This window comes from Ammospiza caudacuta, chromosome 10 (genome assembly GCF_027887145.1).
Source record: "Ammospiza caudacuta isolate bAmmCau1 chromosome 10, bAmmCau1.pri, whole genome shotgun sequence".
Taxonomy (NCBI): Eukaryota; Metazoa; Chordata; class Aves; order Passeriformes; family Passerellidae; genus Ammospiza; species Ammospiza caudacuta.
In genome coordinates this window covers 9,926,313-9,953,130 of record NC_080602.1, presented here as the reverse complement: position 1 = coordinate 9,953,130, position 26,818 = coordinate 9,926,313, and the positions used below count along the sequence as shown (strand labels likewise).

Here is a 26,818-nt window from a genome sequence, read left to right as displayed (position 1 = left end):
CCACTAGAGCCAGTGACACCAAGCCTGTCCAGCCTGAGCAACATGACAGGATGTGCCCTGTCCTCCCCCTCTGCCACACCAGCTCTGGGTTTGGGCTTTTATTCCAAGCTCAGGTTTACTGAAGTGATGATGGGCTGCCTGTGGGGTGGAGTAGTTGGGAATAAATTTTTTCTCTGTCTCCTAAACTTCTGGTTTTTCAGACAGTAGAGTAACACAACTGACTTTTCACAGCAGAAACGGTGAGAAATTAGGTTTTGGTACTTACATTTGGGCAGCTTTGGACAATGTAACAGAGGCTGACCTGTTTGGTGTCTTGATGGCAGCATCTCTTTTGAGAATGGAGCTTTCTGTGGGATGAATGAATGGAATGTAGTCATGGAAGGCACTAGGGGAAGAAGGGAGCTGGGCTGTTGGCTTGGCTCAGCATCTTGTGGGAGCTCAGCCTCATCTTCCTTGCTTGGGAACATCCTGACTCTAGACAAAGGAAAGGGTTATGGCTCTTTCTCAGCTCCAGCCCACAGGAATATTCTGGATCCTTGTTCACCTGGATGGGATAAGAGGTTTCTGGGGTAGGTACAATAGGAAGCCTTAAATGCAGTGGCTGGATGAGAGGCTCCTTCCCTGCCTCCTGGAAGTGAGATGCCAGAGGAAGGACCAAAGCTTTTTAAAATTAAAAAGGACGCAAAGGGGTTTGGCTCACAGACAGAAATGCACCCTGGCAGCAAAGATGAAAGGCTGTGGTGTGGAAGCAGGAATTCAAGCCACAGTGTGGCAGCCACCTTGCCCTTGAGATTGGATTGAGCGGGAACTGCTGGAGCTGAAGGCTCCATCCAGGTTTGAATGAAAGCTGTCAGTGGAGAAATCAGCTGGCTGTTGCTTCCCTGCAGGTGCCTGTTTGGGAGATGTTCCTAGCATGGGGCTGTAAAAGGTGTGAAGGGGACATGGTGGTGTCCAGGTCCACCTGGGAGATGTGGCTGAGGGGATTTGGGGAGCAGCTGTATTCCAGCAGCAGCACCTCTGCCACACACCCGTCCTGGCTGCCCCACGGGCTGAACCAGGGGTAGTGGAGCAGGAAGGATCCCCTCTGCAGCCAGGTTTGGGTAGCCTTTGCTCCTCCAGCCTTGAAGGACCTTGGTCCTTTGGCTTGTCCTCATCTCCACCACGGAGGTGCCACTGGTCACCCAGGAGATACTGACAGTGACAGAGCAGTGCCAGCATTTCACACTCTCCAGGCACTGACTGGGATGTTCACATTGGCTCTTCCTAACCTTCCAAGATCCTCCTTCCCTGCAGATGGGAAATGAAAATCCTTGGCATGGGCACGGAGCAGTGGAAGCAAGTCAAGTAAGGTGACTCAGCCAAAAGAGAACAGAGAGGAGGAAAGCTGTCCAAGGCTGGGTTGGTGCAGCAGGGCATGGGCACATGGAGCAGATCAGGGCAGCTCCTCCTCCCCAGCACAGAGCAGCTGAGTGCTTGTACCTCTCTCTTACCCAGTGCACAGCTCTTCCAGGCTGTGGAAAATGAGAGGGCTTGGAAACGCTTCCCCTGGTTGATCCAATCCCAGCGTTGGGCTTCTGTAAATCTCCCTGAGCTGCTGGCAGTGCTGCCAAGCCCTGCTGCAGTGTGGGCAGAGCAGGTCTCTCCCTGCTTCCCTCGCCGTGCCCAGCTGTTCCAGGGCAAATCCAAACTCATCTTGGCAGGTCGGTGAGAGCTTTTCAAACACTCGGCCTAGGAGTCATTTGTTACTAACAAATGGGGGATTTGCCAGGACACGCAGCTCCATCTGCTCTGGCATCCTGTCCCCTCCAGCAGCCTTGATGGATCTGCTCGAGGAAGGCAAGGGAGCAGGGAAAAAAAAAGAAGGCATTTTTCCCATGGAAGGAAAAGCACTTCCGCAGTCTGTTTGAGCAGGGTTTCCTGGGCTGGAGCATCCTCTGCCATGTGCTGGCCCCAGTGCTGTCAGCACCAGCTCTGCAGCTCATGGACAGTCTGAGGTGAGAGCTGAGACATACATTTTTTATGACTGTTTTGCATTTCACCTCTGAATGCCGGGGAGGCTGAGCTGCAGCCAGCCAGGATCTTGGTGTGCTTCCTGCATGGAGTGGGTTTTTTCTCTTTTTTCCCCACATGGTTAATGAGAGAAATAATTTTAGAGGTCTTTTTCCAACCTAAATGCTTCTGTGATTCTATAATCTGTTTATTCTCTTCCTGTAAAATTCCCCCATGTGTTCAGTGTGTTAAAATCCCTCCAATGATTCTGTGAATGGAGCCAGCCCTGAGCTGGCCTCTCTGAGCCATCACCTTGGTGTGTAGCAGGTGTGTTGCTCACCCTTTACAGGCAAGTGAATATCAAGGAATGTGTGTCCCACAGCAGGACTGTGCACACTCTCCAAGTCTCAAATCCTTGTGTTTGGGATTGAGCTTTGTGGGGAGCATTTGGGGATGTATCTGTAGCTGGGGCAGCTGGTGGTGGCCACCTCTCTAGTGGTCGTTTCAGGCTGAGTTTGGCAGGTTGTTTTGGTTGTGGTGCTGGTGTGCTGTCCATGACCTGTTAGGGATTAGTGTGAATATTCACATTCCTGGTCACCTGAATCCGGGGATGCATCAGGCTGAAAATCTGTCCCTTGCTTGTCCCAGTGAACAGGTGGGCTGGTGATGGTAGGGCTCCAACCACGTCCCTCTCAACATCCCAGGGTTCTGATCTGCCTAAATCAAGTGTGAAACCACAGGGGTGGCACAGGGGGTGCCAAAGGGGGCTGAAAGGGGCTTGGGAACACCCAGGGTGAGCAGATCCAAAGAGGCACAGTGAGAAGAGCCTGAGCAAGGGATTTGCGGAATAAGACTCAAACCTGGAATTGTTGGGTTTTCTTTCATTAGAAGTTCTTGAAGTGGTTTGGTCTGAGCTGCTACAGCCTCCACATAACCCATGTCTTGGCTAAGATCCCTCTGTCTTGCCCGCTGAGCTCTGTCTGTGCCCATGCAGCCGTCCTGACTCTGCTCTCTGTGTCTCTCTGTGTTTCACAGTATCCGGACCTGAGCCAGGAGTCCGGTTCTCCATTTGTCTTTATCTGCACGAATCCCCAGGAGATGGTTCTCAAGTTTCCCATCAAAGGAAAACACAAAATCTGTAAGTAGTAAAGTTTCCCCAGGTGCCCCCCCAGCCCTCAGAGCCGGCTTGCCTTGCCACCCCAGCTTGCTGCTGCCAGATGAGTTCCCAACCTTCGCCGGCTGCTCTTTGATCTGGAGGTGTTTGTTTAATGGCTTGAGTACATCTGTAATATTTTTTTTTTGTCTTCAGTTCCCCCTTTCCCCAGATGTTGCTTCCTTCCAAATACATCCTCTGCAAACACTTGGGGAGTCAAAGAGCAGTTGTGTCAGTGGCTGATCTGCCAGCACCAGCGTGGGTCAGGATGGGAGTTGGTGCAGCAGTGCCAGATCCAGGCAACCTTCGTGTCCTGCAGTTCCAAACCACGCTCTTGCCCCTGAGGGCTTGAACAGCAAGAGCTGCAGGGCCAGATGGATGTTCCCCATCTGCAGGCCGGTGGGATGGGGTGGGATGGGATGCCCTGTCCTGGCAGAGCACACAGGGAAGCGCCGCAGCATCTGTCCGCGCCGCGCCTGCCAGCGCCGTCAGTCCCTTTTACGAGCCACCAGCCCCTCCGCAGGCTGCCAGTTATCCCTGCTATAAAAAGGATGGAGGAGGGAATGCGGCAGCTGGGGAGCCCGCAGTCAGCTCCGTCCTTATTAGCAGCCTCCCTCCCCAGCACACAGCCCGGGGAAGGCACCGCACGCGCTTGCAGGGGATGTGAAAAATTAATTTGACGGGCTAAAAGCAGCAGAAGCAGGAAGAGTCTTGGCTGTTTGTTCAGCAGAGCTGACAACTGGGTGATCTCCCTCCTTTCCACATGGATCCTTGGGCTAGTACCTGGGGTTCAGGAGTGCTAGGATTTCTCAGGTTAATAAGGGCTTTTTTGGAGCACGGCAGAGAGTTATTTTTGTTGGCTTTGAGGGTTTTTTTCCCTCTCTTCTCAGGGAATCACCTTTCTCCCACAGCTGGGTGTTGGGATGTCCTGCAAAACCATTTGGTTTCTTCCTTGCCTTTTTGAGCAGCAGCTGGGAGGTGTATTCAGCCAATGCTGACCAGTGCTTGGAGACCTGCGGGCCTTTGAATCTCGCTCGTGGTCCTCCCCCTAGATGGGTTATTCTGAGTGCCAGTGAGCAGGCAGGAGTTATTTAGGATGCAAATCTTGGCTGTGGGTTAGCCTCGTGGCCCTTGTGTGCTGGTGCAGCCACTGCATCCTTTTTTCCTCTTGTTTTAACCTCTCCTTTGCCCTCTCTCTGCCAGGCTGTCGAGCTCCTTCACTCCCACCTCTGCCTCTGTGTGGCCGTGGGTGGGAGAGGGTGAAGCTGCTCTGCGGCTCCTGCCCGTCTGCCTTGCCGGGTGCAGGTGCTGCCAGTCCCCTCCCCATCTGTCACATCATCTCCTTTGTGTTGTGACACTTTCCTGCTTGGAGAGGGATCAGTCTAACAGCCTGGAAGGGAGCCGGCTGTGCTGGCGGCTGCCTGTGCTCCCACTGCCACTGCTGGCCCTGCCTTCCCTGCCCTCCATCCCAGTAGGAGCTGTCACAGGAGCAGCACAGGGGGGCCGTGGAGCTGTGTGCTCACCTCCCAGAAGGGACATGGTCCGTCTGGGTGATATTTATGACAGCCTGGGGAAGGAGCAGGGAAGCCTTTGACCTTTCATCGGCGCAAGGCGCTGTTTTAATAGAAGCTGGCATTGCATCCCAGGCAGTCAGAAGCTTAATTCTCCCAGCTGGAAGCTGAGCAGAGGGAAGGTGCCAGCTCACATCCTCTCTTGGGCTTGCTGGCTGCCCTGGTCTCCTTCAAACCTGGCTCAAACCATGACAAAATGCCAGTTTGTCCTGTTGGGAAGCCAAGCCAGAGCAGTTTTCCTTGCCAGATAACAGCGTGGACCTCGCCACAGTGACATCCGGATGCTTCTCTGTTGCAAATTGTTTCTAGCAGCCTGGGAATGGGGAAAAAACCCTAGCATGGCTCAATTTTTGCTGCCAGGGTCATTGTTTTTGTGGAAGGGGTGGGCACAGTGTTGCATCTGGGAGCACAGCTCTCCCCAGATATGTCCCCTTGTAGTTTTAGTGCAAGAGGACAAAGCACATTGGCCTTTCTCATGGGAGAGTTCCTTGAATCCAGGCAAAGCTACCCTGAAGCATCAATTAGAAGCCTCCCTCCAACAGCCAGTGTCTGGAAGAGTGAAGAGGAGCAGAGGACATGGTGTGAGACAAGAGGCCTTGAATCATTGAGCAGAAAGAGCAAGGGACCCTGGGGCTTTGCCTTACTTTTAGCCTTTTCTTAAAGGTTACCTGTGTGGTGTTTGCAAGCTGGAAGAGCAGAGGAGCTCCCAGTGTTTTTGGGTCCAGGAGAAGCAGGCAGGCGCATGAAAAGCAACAGCCCTGGTGACAGTAGGTGGTGTTGGGGGACCAGAGCATGGAGAGAAGGTGAACTTGCTGCCTTTCTCCTGCCAAAGCCACCCCTGATGTGGGGACAGGGTGGTCTGACACACTGCTGGGCTGGCTCAGCCTGCTGGGTGCCAGTGACTGGAAACAGCAATTGCAAGGAGGGGGCTTCTTCCCCATCCTAAAGTGGTTGGGGAATGTTTTCTCTGGGGTGGCCAAGGGGATGGAGGATCTCCCAGAACATCTTCAAGCCATGTTTCAGTTTGTGGATCTGTGGCATTTGTGGTCTGCACACTTTGTTGAACTGGAATTGAGAAGGTTTCTTGGTTTGAAGAGAAGGTGATGGTCACTGGCTGGTTAGGAGCCATTTTCTCTGGAGAAGCACCTGCTTCTTATGGCACATGGACATTTAGCAGCAGATTTTGGAGCAGTGGTTGAAGCAGAACTTTGGAGCCTGGTGTATCTTGCCCTATCTCTGTTCCCAGCTGCAGAGACAGGATGAGGCTGGCATTTAGAGGATGGGAAGATCCAAGGGAGCAGCAGGAAGGCAAGTCCTGGGGAGATGTGGCATTAGAGGAGGGACCAGTGTTGGCTGCTGGCAGAGCCTCTCTGGGAGCTGGGAGAGCAGGAGCATCCCTGCGTTTTTACTGACAGGAAGAAGAGGACGAGGACACTCCTATGAGGAAGCACATCACAATGCCTGGCTGCTGGCTTCTTCAGCAGGAGTTACCCAAAATCTTATGTTCTGGTGTCCTGCTCCTCTCCCAGGTGGGAAAGCAGAGCTGGCAGTGAAGCCCCCAAGGGCTGTGAAGGACAAGGAGAAGGCAGTGTTTGCTCCAGGTCCCATTGGAGCTGCTGGCTGAGGTTTTCCCTGGTGGCAAAGGCAGCAGGTGGCCTTGGAGACCACCAACCTGGCACGTAGCAACGTGGAGCAGGTGTCCCCATCACGCTGGGTGTGATTGCACCACCATCCCAAGCTGAGGGTTTGCTGTCCCACTCCTGCCTTTTGCCGCACCGTGCAGCAACACATCCCTGCCACATTTCTGGACGGTTCCCATCTCCTCCAAGCATCCTGTGGGCAGGCACAGGGATTGCTTTCCCCCCTGGTAGTGTCAGGCGAGTGCTGGATGTGAATTCACTCCTCTCCTGGCTGAATTTCCCTCCCTTGGCCACGTTGGACGCGCTGCCCCTGGCTCGCGGGTGTCGCGCCTGCAGAGGGAGGCCAGGGCGGCTGGAAACGCCTGGCTCCTCAAGCACGATAATTGGATGTGACAGGAACACACTAACTAGGAGACCTTGCTGCCTCCAGCTCATTTGCATTGCAAATAGCATTTAAAAATAAAGAGTGATGAGGGTTTGTTGTGTTTTTCTTTTTTTCTTTAATCCCCTCTTTACAGGGAAGCTGGATGCAAAGATCCACCAGGGAGCAAAGAAGGGGTTAATGAAGCAGAAAGCCGTGGGGTGAGCGCCGGGGGAGCAGCACTGGTTCCCATGAAGCACCCAACTGCCTCTGAAGGGAGCCAGGATGGTCTTCAGCTCTGGAAGGCAGGTGCAAGATGGATCCCTGATCCCAGATTGTGTTTAGGTATTGCTTTCTCTCTTGTATTCCAAAAGTATTAAAAGAGACTTGTTTTCACCAAGACCTGGCCCAGCAGCCCTGTGCTTCCAGGGAGGTCCCACGCTGCAGACAAGGGTGGGTGGGAGGATGCAGTTCAGCAATCACTGGCACCCACAGGAGCAGCATGGGGCATGGGGAGCTCTCTGGCAGCAGGCCGCCCAGCTTCAGCTTGGCGTTGGCAGGATCTCCCTCTCCAAAAAGGGCCTTGAGGTATTTTGTGCTCTGTGGGGTCAAACACATGGAGGAGAAGGATGAGAAGCTGAGGGGATGAGGGGGATGGCTCCCAACAGCCAGAGAGCCAAGTGGGGATGGGAGGTCTGGGGTTAGAGGTGGGCTCTGTGCCTGCTCACAGGTGCTCTTCCAGCCCTTGGGAATCACTGCTGAGTGCCCAACCTTACATCCTTCTGCTGATTGGTACCAAAGCAGCAGCCTGGCCCCAGCAGCTGTGTGTAGAACACCTTTGGAATAAGCTGAATTTTGCCTTTTTCTCCCTCACACTGTGCCTCTCCCCACATTACCACGCTCATCATGCACTGGTGTGTGCTGGGCTGTGATCCCTTCGTGCTGGGCTGCTCCAGGCTCTGCCTTGCCATGGTCTAAGAGCTCCTCCTCATTACCCTGAGCCCACCCTGCTCTGGTGGGGATGGAGTGATCCCCCCAGCACTCCCAGCATCCCTTTTCCTCCTCTTTCCCAGAAATGTGGTGGGAGCTGCCAGCTCAACTACTGGGCACAGGCCCTGGGTGTGGGTTATCCCAGCCCTCTGCCCCATGGGCGAGGAGGAGGAGGGTGCAGAGCCTTCATGCTGCAGCACTGCCATTTGCCCTGAGAGTTGTCTTCTGGCTCTGTTTGCTGCCTGTGGGATCTCTGAGGTGCTGGAAATGATGGGGCTGGATCCAAGGCCCACCCACGTTATCCCTCAGTGGGAATACCCTTGTGGGTGTTTCAGCTCTGAGCTGCCCACGACTGGCACAGAGGTTGTGGTGTGGGAGCTGTTGTTCAGTGTGGCCAGGGGTGATGGGATTCTCCTGCTTCCTTCCTCCTCTGGCTGCATCCCTTGTGTCCCACCATTGTGGTCCAGTCAGCTGTGCTGGGATTCCTGCAGACTTCCCTGCACTCTTCGTACATGGAGATCCTGCTGTCCTGGTGCATGTCCCTTGAGAGTGATGGAGAGTATCTATGGTGCCAACAGGAGCAGAGCTGGGGAGGGATGGAGGCTTGGGGAGTCATCCCGGGGTGCTGGTGCCTTGGGAAGAAGGAGGCAGGAGAGGCCTTCCTTGTGGGCTGTGTGGGAGAGGTGGGACACAGGGCTGGAAGTCAGCACCCAGGGAGGAGCTGCCAGGCTGGCTCCAGGTGCTGCAGCCCCAGCTCCTGCTCCTGTCCCACGAGTGCAGCACCATCAAAGACCAGGACAGAGTGGGATCTCTACCAGCTCTGTGATCCCACAAAATCCCACCTGCATCACACCTAGTTCCTCTTAAAATCCCCATCCCGAGGTACTGCTTCTCCAGATGGGTCACCCATCCCATGCCTGAGCCAGGCTTTGATATGAATCCATGATTTGGCTCCATATTAAACCAGATCCATCTGTGGCTTCTGCCTTGTCACCTCCCTGTCCTTTGTCACTCACAGCTCACCTGGTGCCTGCAGATTTCACCCCTAAGGGTTCCACATCCACCATGGTCTGTAGGATCCTGTGGGATCTCCAGCACCTGCAGGCAGGCTGGATCACAGGCCCTGCTCATGCCAAAACATCATTGGAGTGATGCAGAGATCATTCCCAATGGAACTGCCTCGCCTGGCAGGGGTTTTGTTTTCCTTCTGTGTTAGTGGCATCACAATTTTGCCAGAAAAAATGCACTGGCCCATCCCTGGTTCATCCTGTGTTCCTGACTGACGCTGGTTTTTCCACCTTGGAAGCACCATTCCTGGTCTGAGATTTGCTGAGCATCAACACCAAATGCCCATAAAACCTTTTACCCAATCCTTGAAAATACTCCAGTAAAAACTGACCTGGTTTTATTAATACATAATATAATATAATATAATATAATTAATATAATATAATATAATATAATATAATATAATATAATATAATATAATATAATATAATATAATATAATTGGAGCCCTCTAGCATTGGCTCTGTGCTCTGTGAGGACAGTTTCTCCTCATCAAGATAAGGAAGGATTTCTCCTCTTTATTTTGGGCTGTCAGAATTCTCAACCCTCTTTTCCTGTTGATTTGAACATCCTCTGGCTCCCTCCCACTTTCCCCAGCCCCAAAAGCTGGTGAGACACCCAGACCTCTGGGCTTCTTGGCACTCTTTGCCAGGGATTTGGGTCTTGTTTTGTCCTTGTTTGGGGCACAAAGCATCAGAAGAAATTGGCATCTCCTTTGATGGTCTCCTAAAACCACACTGGATGGTGGCACACTCAAGGAATGGTGGCACCTCTTTGGGCTGCAATACTTACAGCAGACCCTGGCTGTGTGGACGGAGTTGGTGCTGCTCTCTCCCTCTGCAGGACCTGCAGATTTGTGCATATTCCTGCTCCATGCCCAACCCTGACAGATGCCAGCTGGGATCCTGCATCCCACCTCCCATTGGCACAGCTCGCTGCACTGCTTCACCTTCCTGGTTTTGGGGTGTCACGGAGACAGCACTGGGGCATCCCCACTGAGCTGAACCGAAATTTCCTCACCAAACAGCGGGGCTGATGCTGAGGCTTTGGGAAAAGGAGCAGAGGTTTTGGATTGTCTGGGGATTAGGGTTGAGATGAGATGGAATTTCCTCCCTGGTCCGCAGGGTTGGTGCTGAGGCTTTAGGTGGGAAGTGGAGAGTTTAGGGGACATGAGAACGGCTGGGGACCCAGGTGCTCTCTCCATCCAGAAGAGTTTGGAAAGGAAAAGTGGCAGCGTGGGGCATGATGGTGGATTTTGAGGTAGGTGTGGATGCCCGGGTGGTGATGATTCCCGCCCCCTCCCTTTCTGTGCTGGCTCAGGGAGCTAAAAGCATGGCCCTGGGGAACCGTGCCGGCCTGAGGTCTCACAAGACACCACCCAGAGCGTGAAACACCCCCGAAAGAATCACCCCGCCATTTCCGAGGAGGCACTACGGCGGCTCCGGCTCCCAAGGCAGGGCCCGCTCCGCTCCGGGCTTTGTCTGTCTCCGGCTCCCGATGCTTCAGGCGGGGAATCCGCTCCGTGTTTTCCCGCCGCCCGGGGACGCCGCTCCACGTTCCGCCCTCCGCGTTTTGCGCCGCGTCCGCCCCGCCCCGCCCGGCGGACCCGGCGCGGCCTGCGCGGCGCGGCCTCAGCGCGTGGCGGCCCCGGCCGGCCCGGCCCGGCCCCGGCCCCGGCCCGCAGCGCCGGCCCCGGCGCGACCCACATGGAGCGCACCTAGGGCGGATACCCCAGCGACCGGGTGAGTGCGCGCCCGGCCGGGCCCGCGCCACGCCGCCCGACCCGCCGCGGGCGGGGGGGGGGGGTGTGTGGGGGGGTGGCGATTGGGGCTCCCCTCGGGCCTCGGGCACCCCCCCCCCCCCCCCCCCCCGCCCCTTCTGCACGGGCTGGGCCCGGGCCGCCGCTCTGAGCCGTGACGGGGATGTGTGCCCTCCCCGCTTTTCCTTGTGACCCCCGGGGAGGCGGCTGTGCCTTCCCCCACCTCCCGCGCCCCCCCCCGTGACCCTTACACGGACGGGGATCCGGGTACCCCTCCCCCGGGACCATGGGGAACGGGAATTTCAGTGCCCCCCCCCCCAGTCTCTGGGCCCCCTGGGAATGGGGCCGTGCGCCCCCCCCGGGCTCTGGGGCAGTCTGTGTGCCCCCCACCTCTGCGACCACTGGGGACGGGGATATGGGATATGTGCGTCCCCCTCGCTCATCCCTGCCGTAGGGATGGAGCTCCGCAGCCCCCCCGGCACCACGGGGACGAGGGTCTGTGTGCCCCTGCCCCCCTCCCCGGGGCCCGGGGGCGGTTGCGGGTCCCTCCCGCGGCCGTTGGGAAGGAGCCCCGCGGGTGTCGTGGCCGTTGGGGTCGGGTCCCCCCGGGCGGAGCGGGGCCCGCCTTTGCCGTCGCGAGGGTCGCGCTCGGGTCCCCACGGCTGGCAGCGGTGTCCCTCGCCTGCGTGGGGTCACCGCCATGCCAGGTTGTGTGGGGAGGGTCGGGGCTGCGGGCGGGGAGGATGGCGGTGTTGCTGGGCGGAGGCGGGGGTCACCCCTCCTGACCCCCGTGCAGGGAGGGTTTGGGGGGCACAGGGGCAGAGGGACAGCGCGAGCACAGGTTCACTGGATCTCAGCTCTTTTGTGGTGCCGGTCAGGGGCCGGTTCTCCCCTCAAATCCCGGAAGATTGAATGTTCCCCAACGCGTTTAGCGAGTCCCTGTGAGTTTGGGGCGGGTCAGACCCCGAGAGCGGAGCCCCTCCGGGCAGCACCCCCGGGGCCGGGCCCTGTGCCGCAGTACGAGCCGCTCTCATTCGAGTCCTTGGAGCCCCCCCGTTGGCCAGCGGGGCCCGTCTGGAGGTGACCCCGCCGGTGACAACGTGGCCGGGTGTCCCGCGAGGGCTGGGGCGGCCGGCGGGGCAAGCGCTCCTGCCGTGCGCTCTCCCGCCCGTTGTGTACACGGGGAAGGTCACAGGTTCAGCTCTGGTCTGCGAGACTTGGCTCCCCTCCATCTCCCAGCAGCCTTCCTTTTGCCTTTCCTTTCCTTTTTCCCCGCTTTCTGGGAAGGCCCTTTCCCTTGGAGGAGGCTTTGTACGCTCATTTTCCAAAGTGTGCACTGAGGAGCCCCATGGGCTCTTTCCCCCTCCTCCGGAATGTCCGAGGATGCCGGTGTTGGGGGTCTGCCTTTTGGGCTCCTTCGTGTGCAGGCAGTTCCTTGCCTGGACATCCTCAGGAAAACCTATTTCCACGCTTTGTGCGATGACTCCAGCATCAGATTATGCCGCACATTTCTAGGTCTTTGTTGGCAGTACGCGACCGCACATGCACGGCACTCAGAAAAGCCAGGCAGCTGATTTTATTGATTAGCTCTTGACCAAAAATAATTTGTGTTTTGTTATTTTGAAGCTGTTTGAGTCACAAAACACAAATCCTTGCCTTTTTACACCCTTGTTCATCCAGTGAGGTTTTCCCCTCTCCTGTGAGGAGGAGAAGGGAGATGTGTGCAGCGCAGGGAGCGTGGTGTCTCTGTGGTGGAAAAGGACAAGGATTTAATGTTTCACCTGGACTGGCCTGGCATGGAGGGCAAGGGCTGCCTCTGATCAGAGCCACTGGAGGAAATTAATTATCAAACAAGTTGGAATGACCTGTAATTGAGTATGGCCAGAGCACGGGGAGCGGGTTTTATTCCTTTCTCCAAGCCAGGCACTCCACTTGGTCTGTGTTTGGTGAGTCACCATTAGGCTCAGTAGCCTCAGGGGCCAGTGTGTGTGTGTGCATGGATGTGTCTCTTAACATCCTTGTTATCTCTCTGTGTGCTGAAAGTGGTGTGATTTTTTGAAGGGGATCCATCTGTCTGTCTGGAGCCCTATGCTGGGTGGTAGCCCCAGATTATCCCTCCCTTGCCTCAGTTGCAAAGTCCCCTCACACTTCCTTGCACCTGGCTTGTCTTATGTCGGTGGTGATGACATTGCTGCTTCTGCCTCAAAAGCTTTTTCCCTGTAAATTGAGCTGAAAAGGTGCATTTCTGGGAAGAAAGGGCTCACAAAGGTGGTTGAGGTTCTCTCACATGGTGTTGGATTTACCCAACAGCTTGTGTGTATCTCTTTATTTTGAATTAACAAGAGGAGCAGACCAAAGTTCACTCCATCTGGTTTATTCTCTTGGAGAACAGGGTTGCCTTGAATCAAAAATTGCCTCCAGGTTATATTTACAGTGTATCTTTAGTTGTGATTGCATAAATTAAAGAAAACCAGGAGCTGCCTGGTCTTTCGAGCATGTCCATGTGAGCATCATTCCCCAGACAAAGTCAACGTCTGTGTTGTGTCTAGGCCGGGACAGGTGGGACACCCACATCTGGGATCCCACTTCTGGGTTGAGGACTAAAGTCACATATTGTGCCTGATTTAATTGGCATTTCCAGGGTGTAGGGATCTTTCTGTGCATGTTGTGGTGGGGAGAGCGTTGAGCTGGACCTTGTGGGGCTGCCCCTCGTCCCTGTCCCACCACGCCCCGGCAGCACAGCTCCGAGTGGGATTAGGGCCTGTGGGCGCTGATGCAATCCTAGTCCCAGATGTAATGCAGTAAGCCTCTTTGTCCCCTTTATCCAGAGCATTATGTAAATAAGATGGTATTTATGGTGCCAGGTATGTTGTTCCGGGGCTGTGTGACATCGTGCGTGCGCAGCGATGCCCTTTGAGCGTTGGCTTGGCTGCCGGTGTTCCTGGCCAGAGACAGGGACCTGCTGGGGACAGGACCTCTGGGGGCTGTGTCACATGCAGGTGAGGCTCCAGGTGACCTTGCCAGGAGCTGGTGACAGTATCAGCGTGCTCAGTTGCTTGTAGTGATGGAGGCAGCGAGTGGATCTGTGCTGGAGTCACTGGGGCCCACTGAGGTCACGGACAAGTCCATGGTTGTCATAGCAGGCTTCCTGCAGGTTATGGACTGCTGGTTCCCCAGCCTTGGGGATGGGAGAGTCGTGTGTCTGTTCCCAAAACTGTGTTCTATTCCACCTGATGGTGGTTTGTGGAGATATGTTTTGGGAAGCACCAAAGTCTCTGAAGCGCCTGGAGATGGGCCAGGATGTTTGCAGTTCTTCTGTGACTCCTCTTCTGATGCTTCATGGGCTCTCAGGGCATGGGGAGAGCTTGTAATTTTCTCTTGGGTCTTGCCTGCTTGCTAGGGAAGATCTAATCTGGGTGTTTGTGGCAGAGGGTGGAGGGATGAGGGTGCATTGCATGGGGGTTTGGAGTTGGGGTGTGGTGTGCTGAGGAGCCCATGTGGGTGTGGAGGACCTTTTCTAAGATCTGGGTAAGTAGATGAGCTGGCTTAGAGCACGTAACTGTCCTGGGAGCTCGTTGTGGCTCCTGAACCAGAGCTTTGGCCACCCTGGCAGCAACCAGTCTGCTTTATGTCCCCATGCTGGGTTGACTTGGATGAGGAAGGGTGTTGCTTTATGTTGGGAAAGGGCAGGAAAAGGGATCCCACTGGGATATGGCTTATTTTGCCATGCAGACACGTTTTCCTGCTACTGAGGGTCAGTGCCTTGAGGTATGACATTGTGTCAGAGGAAGGAGTGAGGTTGAGTTTGAACAATCTGAGTAAGAAAATAGGGAATGGCTGCCTGACCAGGAAACTTGCTCTGGGATTCCAGTTGCTCTTGTGATTGATTTTTTTTCTTTAAAGGAAGCCAATTCCCATCTGCATTTGGGTGAAAAATCAGTTTTTGTGATGAGTCCAAGAGGTTGTTTTGTTTTTGCTGCAGCTGAGTGTCCTTCACATGCACAAAACCCACTGACGTAGCTGCTGAGCGTCAGCTCAGATGTGGTGTGAGGAGTATGAAAGGATGCAAGTGCAGTTTTTTGTGGATGAATGAGAATAGTTTCAGGACAACCTTGATATTTTGTATTGAAACATTAAATGCCCAACTTCTACAATTGCCATGTTCATGGTGTAAGAAAAGGAGAGATGATGTTGTTGCTTTATGTTTCTCTTTCCTCAAGCACAGAAAGGTTTTGTGGCATTGGATTTTTTCCTCTAAGCTGTTCTTGGGCCACTCTCATTCTTCTGATGAGACCTCCACAGTGCACCATCATGTGTGATGGGGCTACGCTGATTTAATGATAAAAAATTGATTTTAATGAATTTGCTGAGCCCATTTGTGCTTTGGATTGGCAGAGCATTGTTGGTTCAACTGGGTCCAAAGATTTGACTTGGAGTTTTCCTGGTGCTTCTCCAAGTGGATGAAGGGTGGATCAGGAGCAGTGTGCTGTGTGACTTTAAAGGAGTGGAAAGGAGGTGTGTAATGACTTCACTGACACTAAACACTATGAATCCAATAGGAGAGGAAGAATCCTGCTCATCTCTGGGAGAATTACATCTCCTTTCCCAAAGGTTTAGTAGCCTTGTTGAAATTTCTTCTTGTCCTGAGGATTTCTTGTTTATCTTTGAGGGGGTTTCACATCTCATCTGCACGTCCCCTCTGCATCCATTGCCACAAGTAATTCCAAGTGCACTAGTACTCCCCAAATAAGCCCAGCCTGCTTTGATGCATGGTTTTCATTGGGTTTTATTGTATTCCTGTGTGCTGGCTAATTCACAAAATTCAGCAATTTGCAATGGGTCATTAGCACGAATTAGCAACTTTCTGATGGATATCAGAGCTCTGCAAATGTGCCGTATTAATCTGGGAGATACACCTATTTATTATCCCTCCCAGGGAAAAAAAAAAAAGGGAATTTCTCTGGCATGGCACTTGCTCTGCTTGCATTTGTCCCTGTCTGCATCTGCCTTCCCTCCTCCTTTACTTCACAGTCTGGTTGTTTTTTTCCCAAAGTGTTCCCAGGCTGATGATGTGACAGGAAGAGGGATTACAGCCGCACGCACTGGCCTTGCTACAAAGGGAGCCTCAGCTTTGGGAGCCAAGGTGCCCTAATTGGTTATCGAATGAAGGGAATTAAAGGCATTAATAGGTGAAGTGGCAGCTCCTTTGGTTTTGGAGCAGTGGAGAGATGTTCATCGTCTTCTGAAGGCTGGAAAACAGCCAAGACTGGCTGCGTGCTCTGCTCCTAAAAGGAAGGATAAAGAAAATAAAACCCAGGAGCTCTCCCTTCCCTGGGAGCAAGCAAACCAGTGGCTGTCTGTCCTCTCTGAGCAATGCTGTGCCCTTCTCCTGTTGAGGCTGTGGCTGTGAGACACTGCTCAGCTGGGATCACTTCAGTGCTCTTCCTTTGGATGGAGAAGATGGAAAGGAGATGTTGACTTTGGTACAGCCCATGGTTTGCTGTTTCTGCGGTGCCTCTGTGGAGGGTGATCCTTGTTGGATACCTGCATCTCTGTGACCATGAGAACCCAGTTTGGGACTGGGCCAGCCATGGGCCTGGGGGACAGCAGGGTGACCAGGAGCAAGGTGAGGAGCCACGCTGCCTCCATTGTCCTGTAAGGAAAGGGAGCAATTGGCTGATTCAGTGGTGCCCACCCTGCTGCCACAACACCCTGAGCTCGGGATGCTGCCAGCACCTGGGTGTCCTCGTGCATCCCTGCTGACAGCGTTGAGTGAGCAGGGGAAAAGGGCAAGCTCCCTTTTCTGGCACTTATTCCAGTGGTTATTTATGCCCTTGGTTGTCTTCAGTCTCTGCCAGGTCTTCTTTCCTCCCATCTCTGTGACTGATGCTTCGAGGATCTTCCCTGGTCACATCCGTCTTGCTGCTTCCTCTCACTGCTGGCAATCTTCCAGCCTGCATGGAGTGCTGAAGTTTGGGAACCTCTTGGGTTATTTTTATGTGCCCTCTACCCCCTTCTAGGCTGTGCAAAAGGGCAGGCCACCAGTTCAGATACCTTTAAGCCTCTCATAAATCAGTTCACTTGTGTGTTGGGGTTACCAAGGATGTAACTGCCCTAGTTTTAAATCCACACGGCTCTCCCACTTTCCCAGTGGAAACCAGCTCTGTTCAAGGGGCAGTCATTCCCCAGGTTTATCACTATGGGAAGCATTGCAGTGCCAAGCAGATTGGCTCAGATGTCTCATTTTGAGTGTTTAATGTTATTTTTGGCACCAGCCAGCAGCGACACGGCTGGCTGGGCTCAACAGGAATGGCCTTTGTGGTGGTAGAGGAGCACCAGGGTCGTGTCTGGTGCTGCAGGAATGCACTGGCTGGTCTGGGGTACACTCACCCAAAGGGCTTCTGTGCTAATCCTGGCTGCTTATTGCTCATGGTGCTGCTTTGCTTTTGCTGCTGTGTCAGCCTTCAACAGCCAAACCCTGTGGCAGCGCTGCTCTGCTCCTCTGGCACTGCCAGTGCCTGCTGGGCACCTGTTGGGTGCCAGTGATGCCATGCCACCCACAGGGTGGCACATGAAGATCGTGGGGCAAGTAGGGGATGCAGATTTTGGGGGAAGATGGGGCTGTGTTTCTGATTCTTGTTAAAACAACGTGTGCGGGTGTCTGGGCATGGCAGTTACACAGGGGTGTCTTCCAGCATGCAGACACAACAGTGAAGGCTGTCCAACCCAATCCTTGTTGGGCAGCCCTGATCCAGGGTAGATCTGAGAGCTGAGCTTGCAGGAAGGAAGCTGCTCTGTCCTTTTACCTACTGAATACTTTTTCTCCCATACTTGTGGATTTTTCAGTTCCTCTTTCTCTCTACAGCAGAAAGTTTAGACACTGGGTACCAGTTTGTTTTTGTGGATTTGGGATCTCTTTGAAAAATCTTGGCCATATTCAGCGGCCTGAGATTTTAGAGTCTGCAAGGTCATGCTTGCTGGAAGATGTCTGTCCTAGCATTTTTGGATGAACATGCTGTGATCCAGAGCCTGAGCCTTGCTGCTCCCTGCTCATCTCCATGGCAAAGGCTTGGGAAGAGGACGTGGCTCACTCAGGAGGGGTCCTGCTGTCAGAGCTGTAACAAAGCACTGGCATGACTCTTGCCTGCTGGTGCTGTGCTTGATGCTCCTGCAGTCCATGCCCCTGTGTTATCCTAGCACCATGGCCTTTCCTGCAAACCTGGCTCCTGCCTGGCAGGAGGTCACTCAGCTCTTTGCAGGGGGGCTGTGTATGCAGGAACATTGCTGGACTTGAGGCACCTACAGAGAGGAGCCATATGGAGAAGTCAAGGGGCAACAGATAAAAATTGCACTGGGAGAGGTTTCATCTCAACATAAGAAAGGAATTTTTTATAGGCACTCCTGGGAGCAATCCCCTCCAGGACACAGTAAGGGTCTGTGCTGGTGGAGATTTTCAAGATGTGACTGGACAGGGTAGTAGGTAATCTCACCTGATCTCCCTTTTTCTCAAAAGGTTGGAACAGGTGACCCTTCAAGGTCCCTTCCAACATGTTCTGCTCTATGGTTCTGTGACCTGAGTCATGTAGACACATACATTCAAGCTTGTGTGTAACAATGGCCCTTGCTCAGCTTCCCAGAGAAGTGATTCCAGCAGTGCAGATGTTCTGAGGAGGTGCTGTTTGCCAGCCATCCTTCACAGGAACAGAATGGAGGGTTTGGTGTAGGTATCAATGTGCCTCCTGCTTGACCTGAGAACCATGTGCTGAGGACCATGGGATGGTTCTCTTGCTGATAATTTTCTTGAAATATGAAACTCTTGGACTTCCTTGTGAGTTGGTGGAAGGAATGTGAGCTGTGTTTTATTCAGAAGTACATACAGAAGTGATACCTTGAAAAAAATGCACAAGTTGGGAGACATCAAAATGAAATAATTGTAAATCTGAACTTTGGAGTCTCTTGGCATGAATAGACAAAAAATTTGGACTTTGGTGATGACACTTGCAGAACTGATGGGAGGATTAAAGAGGTACTTGTTCCAGTTTTCCCCATTTAAATGATATAAAGGAAAAGCTGAAACTCTCGGTCCTCTTTATGTTCCCCCTTTCTGTGTGCCTCATGTATCAGGGCTGTGTATAGCCTGTTGGGAGCTGAGGGAAGTGAGGGGTTCTCAAGAGGATGTCTTTGCTAGTCAGACATGTTCTATAACCCTGGGTTTTTCCACCTTACCTTGAGTTGATCCTCATTGAGATTACACAAGTGTCAATAAGAGGCAAATGCCAGGTTTTAGCTATTCTGGTATTTTCTTCAAACAGCCTAGCACTGTGTGTCTATCTTTTGTATTGACAGCTTTGTTGGACGTTGACATGTGCTGCAATCGTGTGGAGTTTTGCTGGAAAAGTCATGTTTTAAGGTTATGAGTGAATGAGAGTGGGTGCGAGGTTGAATTTTGATCCCAGGAGCATCTTTTGCCTGATGATGAATGTGAAGTTGAGGCCCGAGTGTGTATTTGGGAGCAGGTGGGTGTTGTGGCTGATGAGTCTCTGGAGTTTTGTTTCAGGTGGGTTGATTGCCTGGCTGCCCTGCACCAAAGTGCTCTCTGCTCATCTCTCCACTTTCCTCCATCTCCAGCCTTTTCCAGTGACCTTGTATGTCCTGCTTTTGTCATGCCTGTACTGAGGTATTTCAAGCTTTTCTCAAGAACGCCAACAAATGACTCATCTCTCGAGTGCTGCCCTGTCTCAGGTTCATCTCCAGTGTCAAGGCTCAGCCTTTGGAAACTTGGGAGTCCTGGCCTAAGTTTGTGGGTGTCTCTCTCAGCCCTCTGGCTGCAGTGCATGCTGGAAGATGTAGTCTTGGTGGGGTGCACCTCCATATTAAAAAAAAGAAGGGTGGCTCCATTTTATTCAAATTGGGTTCAGCCTTCTCCCTGCTGGCAGCTTGCTGACACTGTCCCGCTCAGCCCTGAGAGCCACTGAAGTTCTGTGGGCGCCCTGTGTGAGTGCAGAGGCGGGAGCACAACTCCTCCATTCAAAATCTTGCTTAATTCCACATTGAGCAGCCTGTTTTGAAGCTCTGCGCCTTGGCGTGTTTTGCAACAGCTCGGACTCCCGCAGGGCGCAGGCGGTGGAGGGATCCTGCCCCCGTTGGGTGGCAGTTCTGGAGGGTGTCATGGCAAATCTCCTTTGTCTGCTACAGCCTGACTGATGTCTGGGGGAGAGTGAACCCTCCTCCCCTGCGTGATTTCTTGAGCTGAAAGCAGCAAGTGAGTGAGGAAGCTCCTTTGTGCAGATTTCTCCGTCTCCTCTTGTTCGTGCCAGCTGGCTCGCGTTCAACATTTCTCTTTTTTTTCTCTCTCTCTTTTTTTCTCTCCTCTCTCCCCCAGCTCTAGAGAGAGGGGGCGGGGAGAAAGGGAACATCTTAAAAAGAAATCTGCAAAAAAGACATGGGAGTTACTTAACAAAAATCCAACCCAAACAAGCCCAGCTGGGGGATTACAGGCGCGGTGGTAGGAGCTGAGTGGGGAGTGAGTGCAGCAGCGTGGGGAAGGCAGTGTGTCCCCCCCCACCACCACCCCGAGTTTCTTTAGTCGTAAAAGGAAACAAAAAGGGATCTCATGCAGAGGCAGGGGATGGGGAGAGCAGCCGACTGGCTGCCAGCAGCTGGAGGAAGGGCCTCAGCACTGCAGCCCCTGGTGCTGCTGCCTCAGCTGGGGGCTTGTGGGGAGCCCTTTGGGGGTTTGGCAGGCTGGGGGGGCAGCATCCCTTCTGTGCGCCTTTGCCTCTTTAGGGAGGGAGCAGAGGGCTCTGCTCTCCTGGGTCATGCCGGCCAGAGCAACCATCTCACCAAACCTTCTGCTCCCTGCCTTGTGCCCGCTGGAGGAAATGCTGCATCCTGCAGATTTTTCTCCCCCCTTCCCTGTCCTCTTTGCCGCTCCTTCTTGTGGGCATTCCTGAAAGTTAATCAGGGTGAAAATTGCAGTCAGTCATGTCTGGAAGCCACCAGAGGCTAATCCTGGAGCGCTGCAGGCTGGAGCACATGGCTATGAGACAGTCTCCCTATGTGTGGGCTGGCTGCTGCCAGGAGAAGAGCTTTCTCCTACATCTTGTCGCCCTTGGGCGGTCAATCCTTCCCAGCTTTGGTCTCCTGGCCTCCAGCAACCAGCAGAGAAAGCCGGGGTGGTGCGGGTTCGGCAGGTTCTGAGCATCCTGCACGGGTTTTAGCACATAGAGCCAGGGGCTGGCGTGGTTTCCTTGCTGCCTTTTGGAAGTGGAGCTGTTCTGGTGGAAGAGCCATCTCTAGGTGTGTGTGCAGCCCTGAAAGTGAACTTTCAGGTTTGTGTCTGAATAGGGTTTGGCTCTGTCCCAGCCCGTAGATGTGGATTATAGAGGTCTCAGCACCTAATGGAGCTGAATTATTCATGTCTGGTGCTGTGTGTGTGCAGCATTCCCAAGCAGAAAGCTGTCTCCTTGTAGGATCTGCGCTCCAGGACTGCTCTTAAAACGCTTTGTTGGCAGGTCTCCAGGCCAACAAGTGAGCACATGCTTTTCATGTTGTGCGGGGATCAATCCTGCGATGGCAGGAGGTAAGGGGAAGGACACGTTTACAGCTGAATCAATCTCCTCGCTCTGTTTTCTGAGAGGCTGTGATTTGTGGCAGCCTTACTCCCCCGGCAGGAAGGTGGGGAGGATCTGGATACCACCCGGTGCTTCTCCAGCTTGGGCAAAGGAGGCACTGGGAAAGGAGCCTCTTTCTCTGGGCCATGGGGTGTGCTAGCCAGGGGCTCCTGTGCACCCAGAATGATGATGGTGGGTCAGGTTGGGGTCTCTGTGGGTCTGGCTTGGGAGAGGGACTCCAGATGCTCCTCTGGCTGCGGAGGCTGAGCCTGCAGTAGTGGAGTAGAGAAATGGGGAACTGGGATGGGAGTTTTGGGGAGGGAAGAAGCTGTTGAAAATGCTTTAGAACCACATGCAATAGAGCATATTCAGGAGATTGCCCCCAGATCACGTTCCAGGGTCCCAGCCTCCAGCTCTGCTCTGGAAAGGGCTGATCCCTGCCCCAGTCCCTCTTCCTGTGGTGGCATGTCTTGAGTTCTCTGCCTCACTCTCGTCACAACGTGCCTTTGCCCTGCTCTTGCCAATCCAGCATGTTCCTGTCCGTCCTGTTTGTGGTTCCCTTCTGTCTGCCTTAGCAGAGCCTGGGCTCCCTCGGCACCTCCTCTGCAGGGTGAGGGTTTTGCTCCTCTTGTTTTCTAACCCTTTGATTGTTCCTGGCTCTCCAATTGCCAGGGACCCAGCGGACTTCTGGGCTCCTTCTTCCTTTTGTTGTGGTAGGAATTGGCAAAAGCTGCTGCTGTTTGCAGAGTTTCAGACCCAAGTCCCACTCATCTGCTGTCCTTATTCTACATGTATAAATAATACTTATGGAGATGTGTGTGTGTGCGTGTGTGCACGTTTGGAGCAGCAAGGTGAATTCCAGGGTGGGAGTGGAGAGCTGGCCAAGCTGGCATTGTGCAGGTGTTGCATGGAGCAGGTGATGCTACACGTGTTACAGTACAGCCCTGTGGACTGTCTGTTGTTTTCCTGTCACTGCAAGGTCAGATCCTTGTCTGCTTTGCCCTCTGACCTGAGCTCACCATGGCTCTTTGCCTGCTCCAGCTTTGGGTTGACAGCTCTTGGATTTGGAGACTGAACTTCATCCTCTGCTTTCAGCTCCTGTGGGTTTTTCCTGGGCATCAGTAGTCCACTGGTTCATTGGGATTGTTCCTGGATTCCATGCCTCAGCTTAGGGCTGGGAAGGGATTGATACCAGCCAAAAAACTGGTTCATCCAGCTCACTACTGGCTTTGCCCACCTGCAGAAAGGAACTGCCTTGGATCCATGACACGAAGAGTGTCGTGCAGGGGTGAGGTGGTCGCTGCCAATTGCTGGCCCCATTGATGATTTGGAGAGAGGCTCTGGAGAGGCAGGTTGATGGGATTGGACACACCAGCTTGGGACTGGGGAGCAGGTGCTGGAGCAGGAGGAGGAGGAGGCGGCCACAGAAACATGCAGGTCAGCTTTGGGAAGCCGTTAGCGACTCCGGTGCACAAAGTGATCTCCTGATTCGGCACTTTCCCTGCCGCTGAAATGAGAGGTCAGTGCTTTTCATTTCCAGCTTGCACGCAAGCCCCCCAGCTCCTGGGGTTAAAAATCTCCGTAATGACCTGTCAGAGAGCGGATTATTAGCTGTACAGAGCTGAGGATGCTGTGGGGAGCAGATGGAAAATGGTCTGGCTGCGGCAGCCTGGCTGATGAAAGAATCCCTGGCATTTTTACAGTGTTTGCATCTCTGGGAACGCACCGTGAAGCTGCTTTCCAGGCTCCTGCCTGCTGGGGTTTGAAGAAATTTGTGTGTGTGTGTGGTGTGGGGTTTTTTTGGATTGTTTTTTGTTTTTTTTTACTTCTCATTTCTCTTTAAGTCACCTGTTTTTGAAGTGTCACTTGTAAATAGTACCAGGAGCAGGCAGGCCTGGAGCTTGATGGCCAAGGGGAGGACAGTGCTCCTGGAGAGAAGCCTCATCCAAATGGATGGTCAAGGATTTCTTAAGGATTCTGGAGAGCAGGTGGCCTTGCTGGGCGGTGCTGGGAAGAAGCTGTTACATGTGTTAATTATGTCTCGTCAGGGTAATTGCCGTGACTGGGGTGCTGTGTCAGGTTGCGCGTGGGTGTCTTTTTTGTTTCTCTCCCTGGGGGCGAGGCTGGGAAGGCGGGAGGAGATATTTTGGGCTCACCAGGGTCAGCTGTGGCGTGGGCAGGTAGGGCTGAGCCCCCTCTTCCCAGTTAAGACTGGCTACTTATACAATTGCATCTCTGTTTCCATTGGAAGCTTATCGTGACCAGAGGTAATGGTGGTAAATGCTCCAAATCTGGGTACTGTGTTTCTCTGTGCAGAGGTGTGGGATGGGAACCCTTATGCTTCCCACTGCAGTTTGGCCTTTGGTGATTGCTCTGACACATCCCAAGTGTCACAGGCACTCTGAAAGCCTGGGATTTATTTCCCACCCAGGCACTTGACTCCCCTGGTGAGCAGCTCTTGTGCCTCGCAGCGAGGCTGGCGTGGAGAGGAGCCCTCCCTCTGGGTGGCATTGGCAGGAGAGGAATCAATCCTCCCTCCCAGGGCAGCGCTCGATAATTCAGAGGGAAATGGTGAGCGGGGAAATGTGTGAGTAATGTCTTGTTGGAGCCGAGAGCTGTGACCTGCCAGGGCTGGTATCGATCGAGGAGCGGTACCAGATGGCCGCTGCTGCGGGGGCGGCTGTGGAGCAGCCCCAGCCCAGGGGGTGGCAGAAGGATGCTGAGAGGGTGATTTGGGAGGTTGGGGGTTTCACTCTGCCCACATCTCTCCTGCCTGCAGGTGTGTCTGTCCGTGGCTCTTCGTGTGTAACCCTGTTCTCTTTGCTCTCCCTTCCAGCAGCGATGCCGTCCCCTGGGCAGACCCGGACCACTGGAAGCCCCCCAAGGACGTAGGAGACCCCCAGGGCGTAGAGGCGGGGAAGAGCCTTGAATCGTGAGGGGCCGTTAACTCTAAGATGTCCTTGAGCAGCGGAGCTTCCGGAGGGAAAGGAATTGATGCGAACCCGGTTGAGACGTATGACAGTGGGGATGAGTGGGACATTGGTGTAGGGAATCTCATCATTGACCTGGACGCTGATTTGGAGAAGGATCAGCAGAAATTGGAAATGTCGGGCTCCAAGGAGGTGGGGCTCCCGGCACCCAACGCAGTGGCAACACTACCGGATAACATCAAGTTTGTGAGCCCAGTGCCAGGCCCGCAAGGCAAGGAGGGCAAATCGAAGTCGAAAAGGAGCAAGACTGGTAAGGACAGTGGGAAGCCGACCCCAGGGTCCTCCCTGTTCACTCCCAGTGAGGGAGCTGGTGGCAAGAAGGAGGTTCAAGGACGCTCTGGGGATGGTGCGAACTCGGGTGGTTTGGTGCCCGCCGTCGCACCGAAGAGCTCGGAGAAGTCAGCCAAGGCGTCTCGCAGTGTGGCTGGCTCCAAGAAGGAGAAGGAGGGCGGCTCATCCAAAAGCAAGAAGGAAAGGAGTGAGGGTGCGGGGACTGCGGCAGAGAAGGAGCCCAGCGTGCTGCAGCCCCTGGCCCTGGCAGTGAGGGTGGGACAGTATGATGGGGGCCAGGGGACAGAGCCTGCTGCTGCTGAGCAGCTTGGGAGTATAGCTATTGACACGGGAGCTGCGCTCAATCCCTTGGGAGTAAAGTCGGAGCTGGAGGATGGAGAAAGTGAGTGCCGGCAGCTGAAAAAGGTGAAGTCAGAAAAGGTAAGAAAGGTGTTGGGGCGTGGGTGCCATTGCTGCTGCTCACATGGCGTTTGCAGTGACATGGTGTTGTGGGTGACCAGGGGTGGGACTGTGTGTCTTGTACTGCTGGGGCCAGCACTGCCATGTGGCTGGTGCCTCCTGGTTTTGGTGTGAGTGTGGTTTGGCCATGTGATGTGCTGGTGTCTGAGCATGGCGGTGGAATGACACTGGTCAAGCTTGGCTTCTGGGAGCCATGTGAATAAATCACATGCAGACTGTGTTCTCTGAGCCATCCTGCTGAGATTTGGTTTTCCTCAGTGCTTTGGCTGTATGGAATAGGTCCAGGCCTCTCTGGTCTCTGTCACTCTGAAGTGACAGAGGTGGTGTCCTGGTGCTTTGTCTGTTACATATCCCAAGGGGACACAAAGAGTGTGTGCTGTGCTCTGTGTCATGCTGGCTTCACCGTGTGTGTCAAGGTTTCCTGCAGCTCCCAGAGGAATGTATTTCTCTCCAGTTGCATCATGTGCAGAGAAGGATCCCTTAACACATTAGTGGATGTGGGATCTGCCTGGGCATGTGGGTGAGCACAAGGAGCAGGGTTGGCAGGAGTCACCACCTCGTTCCCAGGTCTGTCAATGGTACATGGGCTCTGTCCCACTTGTGGTGGTGATCCAGGGCTGGTGGGTGGCTGTGGGTGATGTTTGACGTGTCAGTCCTCTGCTAACACGTGGCAGTGATGCTGAGCTGGCCAAGCTGCTCTTCCAGGTCACCAGAGGCACAAAAAGCCCTGTCAGTGGCAGATGGCCATTGGGTGAGTGGCTGCATCTGGGTGCTGCTGGGCTCTGGGTGGCTACTCTGTGTCTGGATGTAACCACTTTTCAGGACTCTTCTCTGGTTTCTGAGGAATCACAGTGTCTGATGTGATTTCTGGTTCAGATGGGGAAGGCTTTAAGTGTGTGCTTTTAAGTCTGTGCTTTTCCTCTGTGCCAGCTGCACACAGGGTGTTGCTGGTGTGTGCCTGTGAAGCCGTGTGTGTGTCACACACAGGGTGAGCATCACAAGTGTGTGTGCTTGAGTCAGCTTGGCCCTGTTGCCATCAACATGTGCCAGGGTGTCAGGACAGTGGCTGGGGAGTATGAAAAGCATTGTCACCATGTTTGCAGCCAGAGGTTCCCTGGGAGGATTTCTGCTTTGGCATGGGGATCACAGTGTGGGCACTGGGATGGGTGGGGAGGGCACAGTGGCGTCCTGGGGCAGGTAATTGAAGCCTGTAAAATTCAGGAGTGGCGTGGAGACATCTTGTTCCTTTGTCTGTTCTGGCAAAGAAACCAAAGTGGATGAAACCAGGAAGAGCAGCAGATGCTCTTTTGCATGATGGACTGGAATGCTGTTGCTAAAAGCTGTGGATGCTGAAAGTCCACCTGTGATTTGGGGCACCTGAGTGGGTTTGTGGAGGAGAAACTCATCATGGGGGTGTACAGGGCAATGTGTTTTGGCTTGGGGAAAGCATGAGGAGGACAGAAGCTTGGGAATTGGTTTGGGAAATACCTCAACATGCTTGGCTGTTATGTTCCCTCATAGCCATCTGTGCTGGCTGCAGTGACAGCCAGCACTGGAGCTGGCTGGACCTTGGGTCATACCCTGCACGGCTTTGCTGTGCTCTTGCAATTAAAGATTCATTTCTTTCACTGATACTGCTGCAGAAACTCTTTGCAGTTGGAGATACCAATGTGATGTGTGGTGTTGGTGGATGAGAAGCTCCACACACCCTGGTTATGTGTGCTGGCACCTGGAAACCCCTCTGTGTTCTGGGCTCGTTCCCCCTCTGGGCAGCAGGGGAGGTGGGGGGGATTTTGCCCCTGCTCAGGTGAGACTGCACCTGCAGAGCTGCCTCCAGCCACGAGATCCCAACATGAGAAGAATGTGAAACTGCTGGAGTGAGTCCGCAGGAGGCCATGGAGATGCTCTGCTCTGGAGCCAGGCTGGCAGAGCTGG

At 53.9% G+C, this 26,818-nt stretch overlaps 2 protein-coding genes across 2 annotated transcripts in view; both read left to right on the top strand.

Annotated features, from left to right (window-relative positions):
• The window catches only part of TRIP4 (thyroid hormone receptor interactor 4), a 30,601-nt gene extending 23,504 nt beyond the window's left edge, over positions 1-7,097 (top strand). The window contains exons 12-13 of the mRNA XM_058811451.1: positions 3,025-3,127; positions 6,872-7,097. Of these exons, the coding sequence (XP_058667434.1) occupies positions 3,025-3,127; positions 6,872-6,939 (171 nt within the window). The 3' untranslated portion in view covers positions 6,940-7,097. The remainder of the gene's footprint in view (positions 1-3,024; positions 3,128-6,871) is intronic.
• A 3,325-nt stretch (positions 7,098-10,422) lies between these two features.
• The window catches only part of ZNF609 (zinc finger protein 609), a 59,668-nt gene continuing 43,272 nt past the window's right edge, over positions 10,423-26,818 (top strand). The window contains exons 1-2 of the mRNA XM_058811290.1: positions 10,423-10,513; positions 23,983-24,844. Coding sequence (XP_058667273.1) covers positions 24,098-24,844 — 747 coding nt within the window. The 5' untranslated portion in view covers positions 10,423-10,513; positions 23,983-24,097. The remainder of the gene's footprint in view (positions 10,514-23,982; positions 24,845-26,818) is intronic.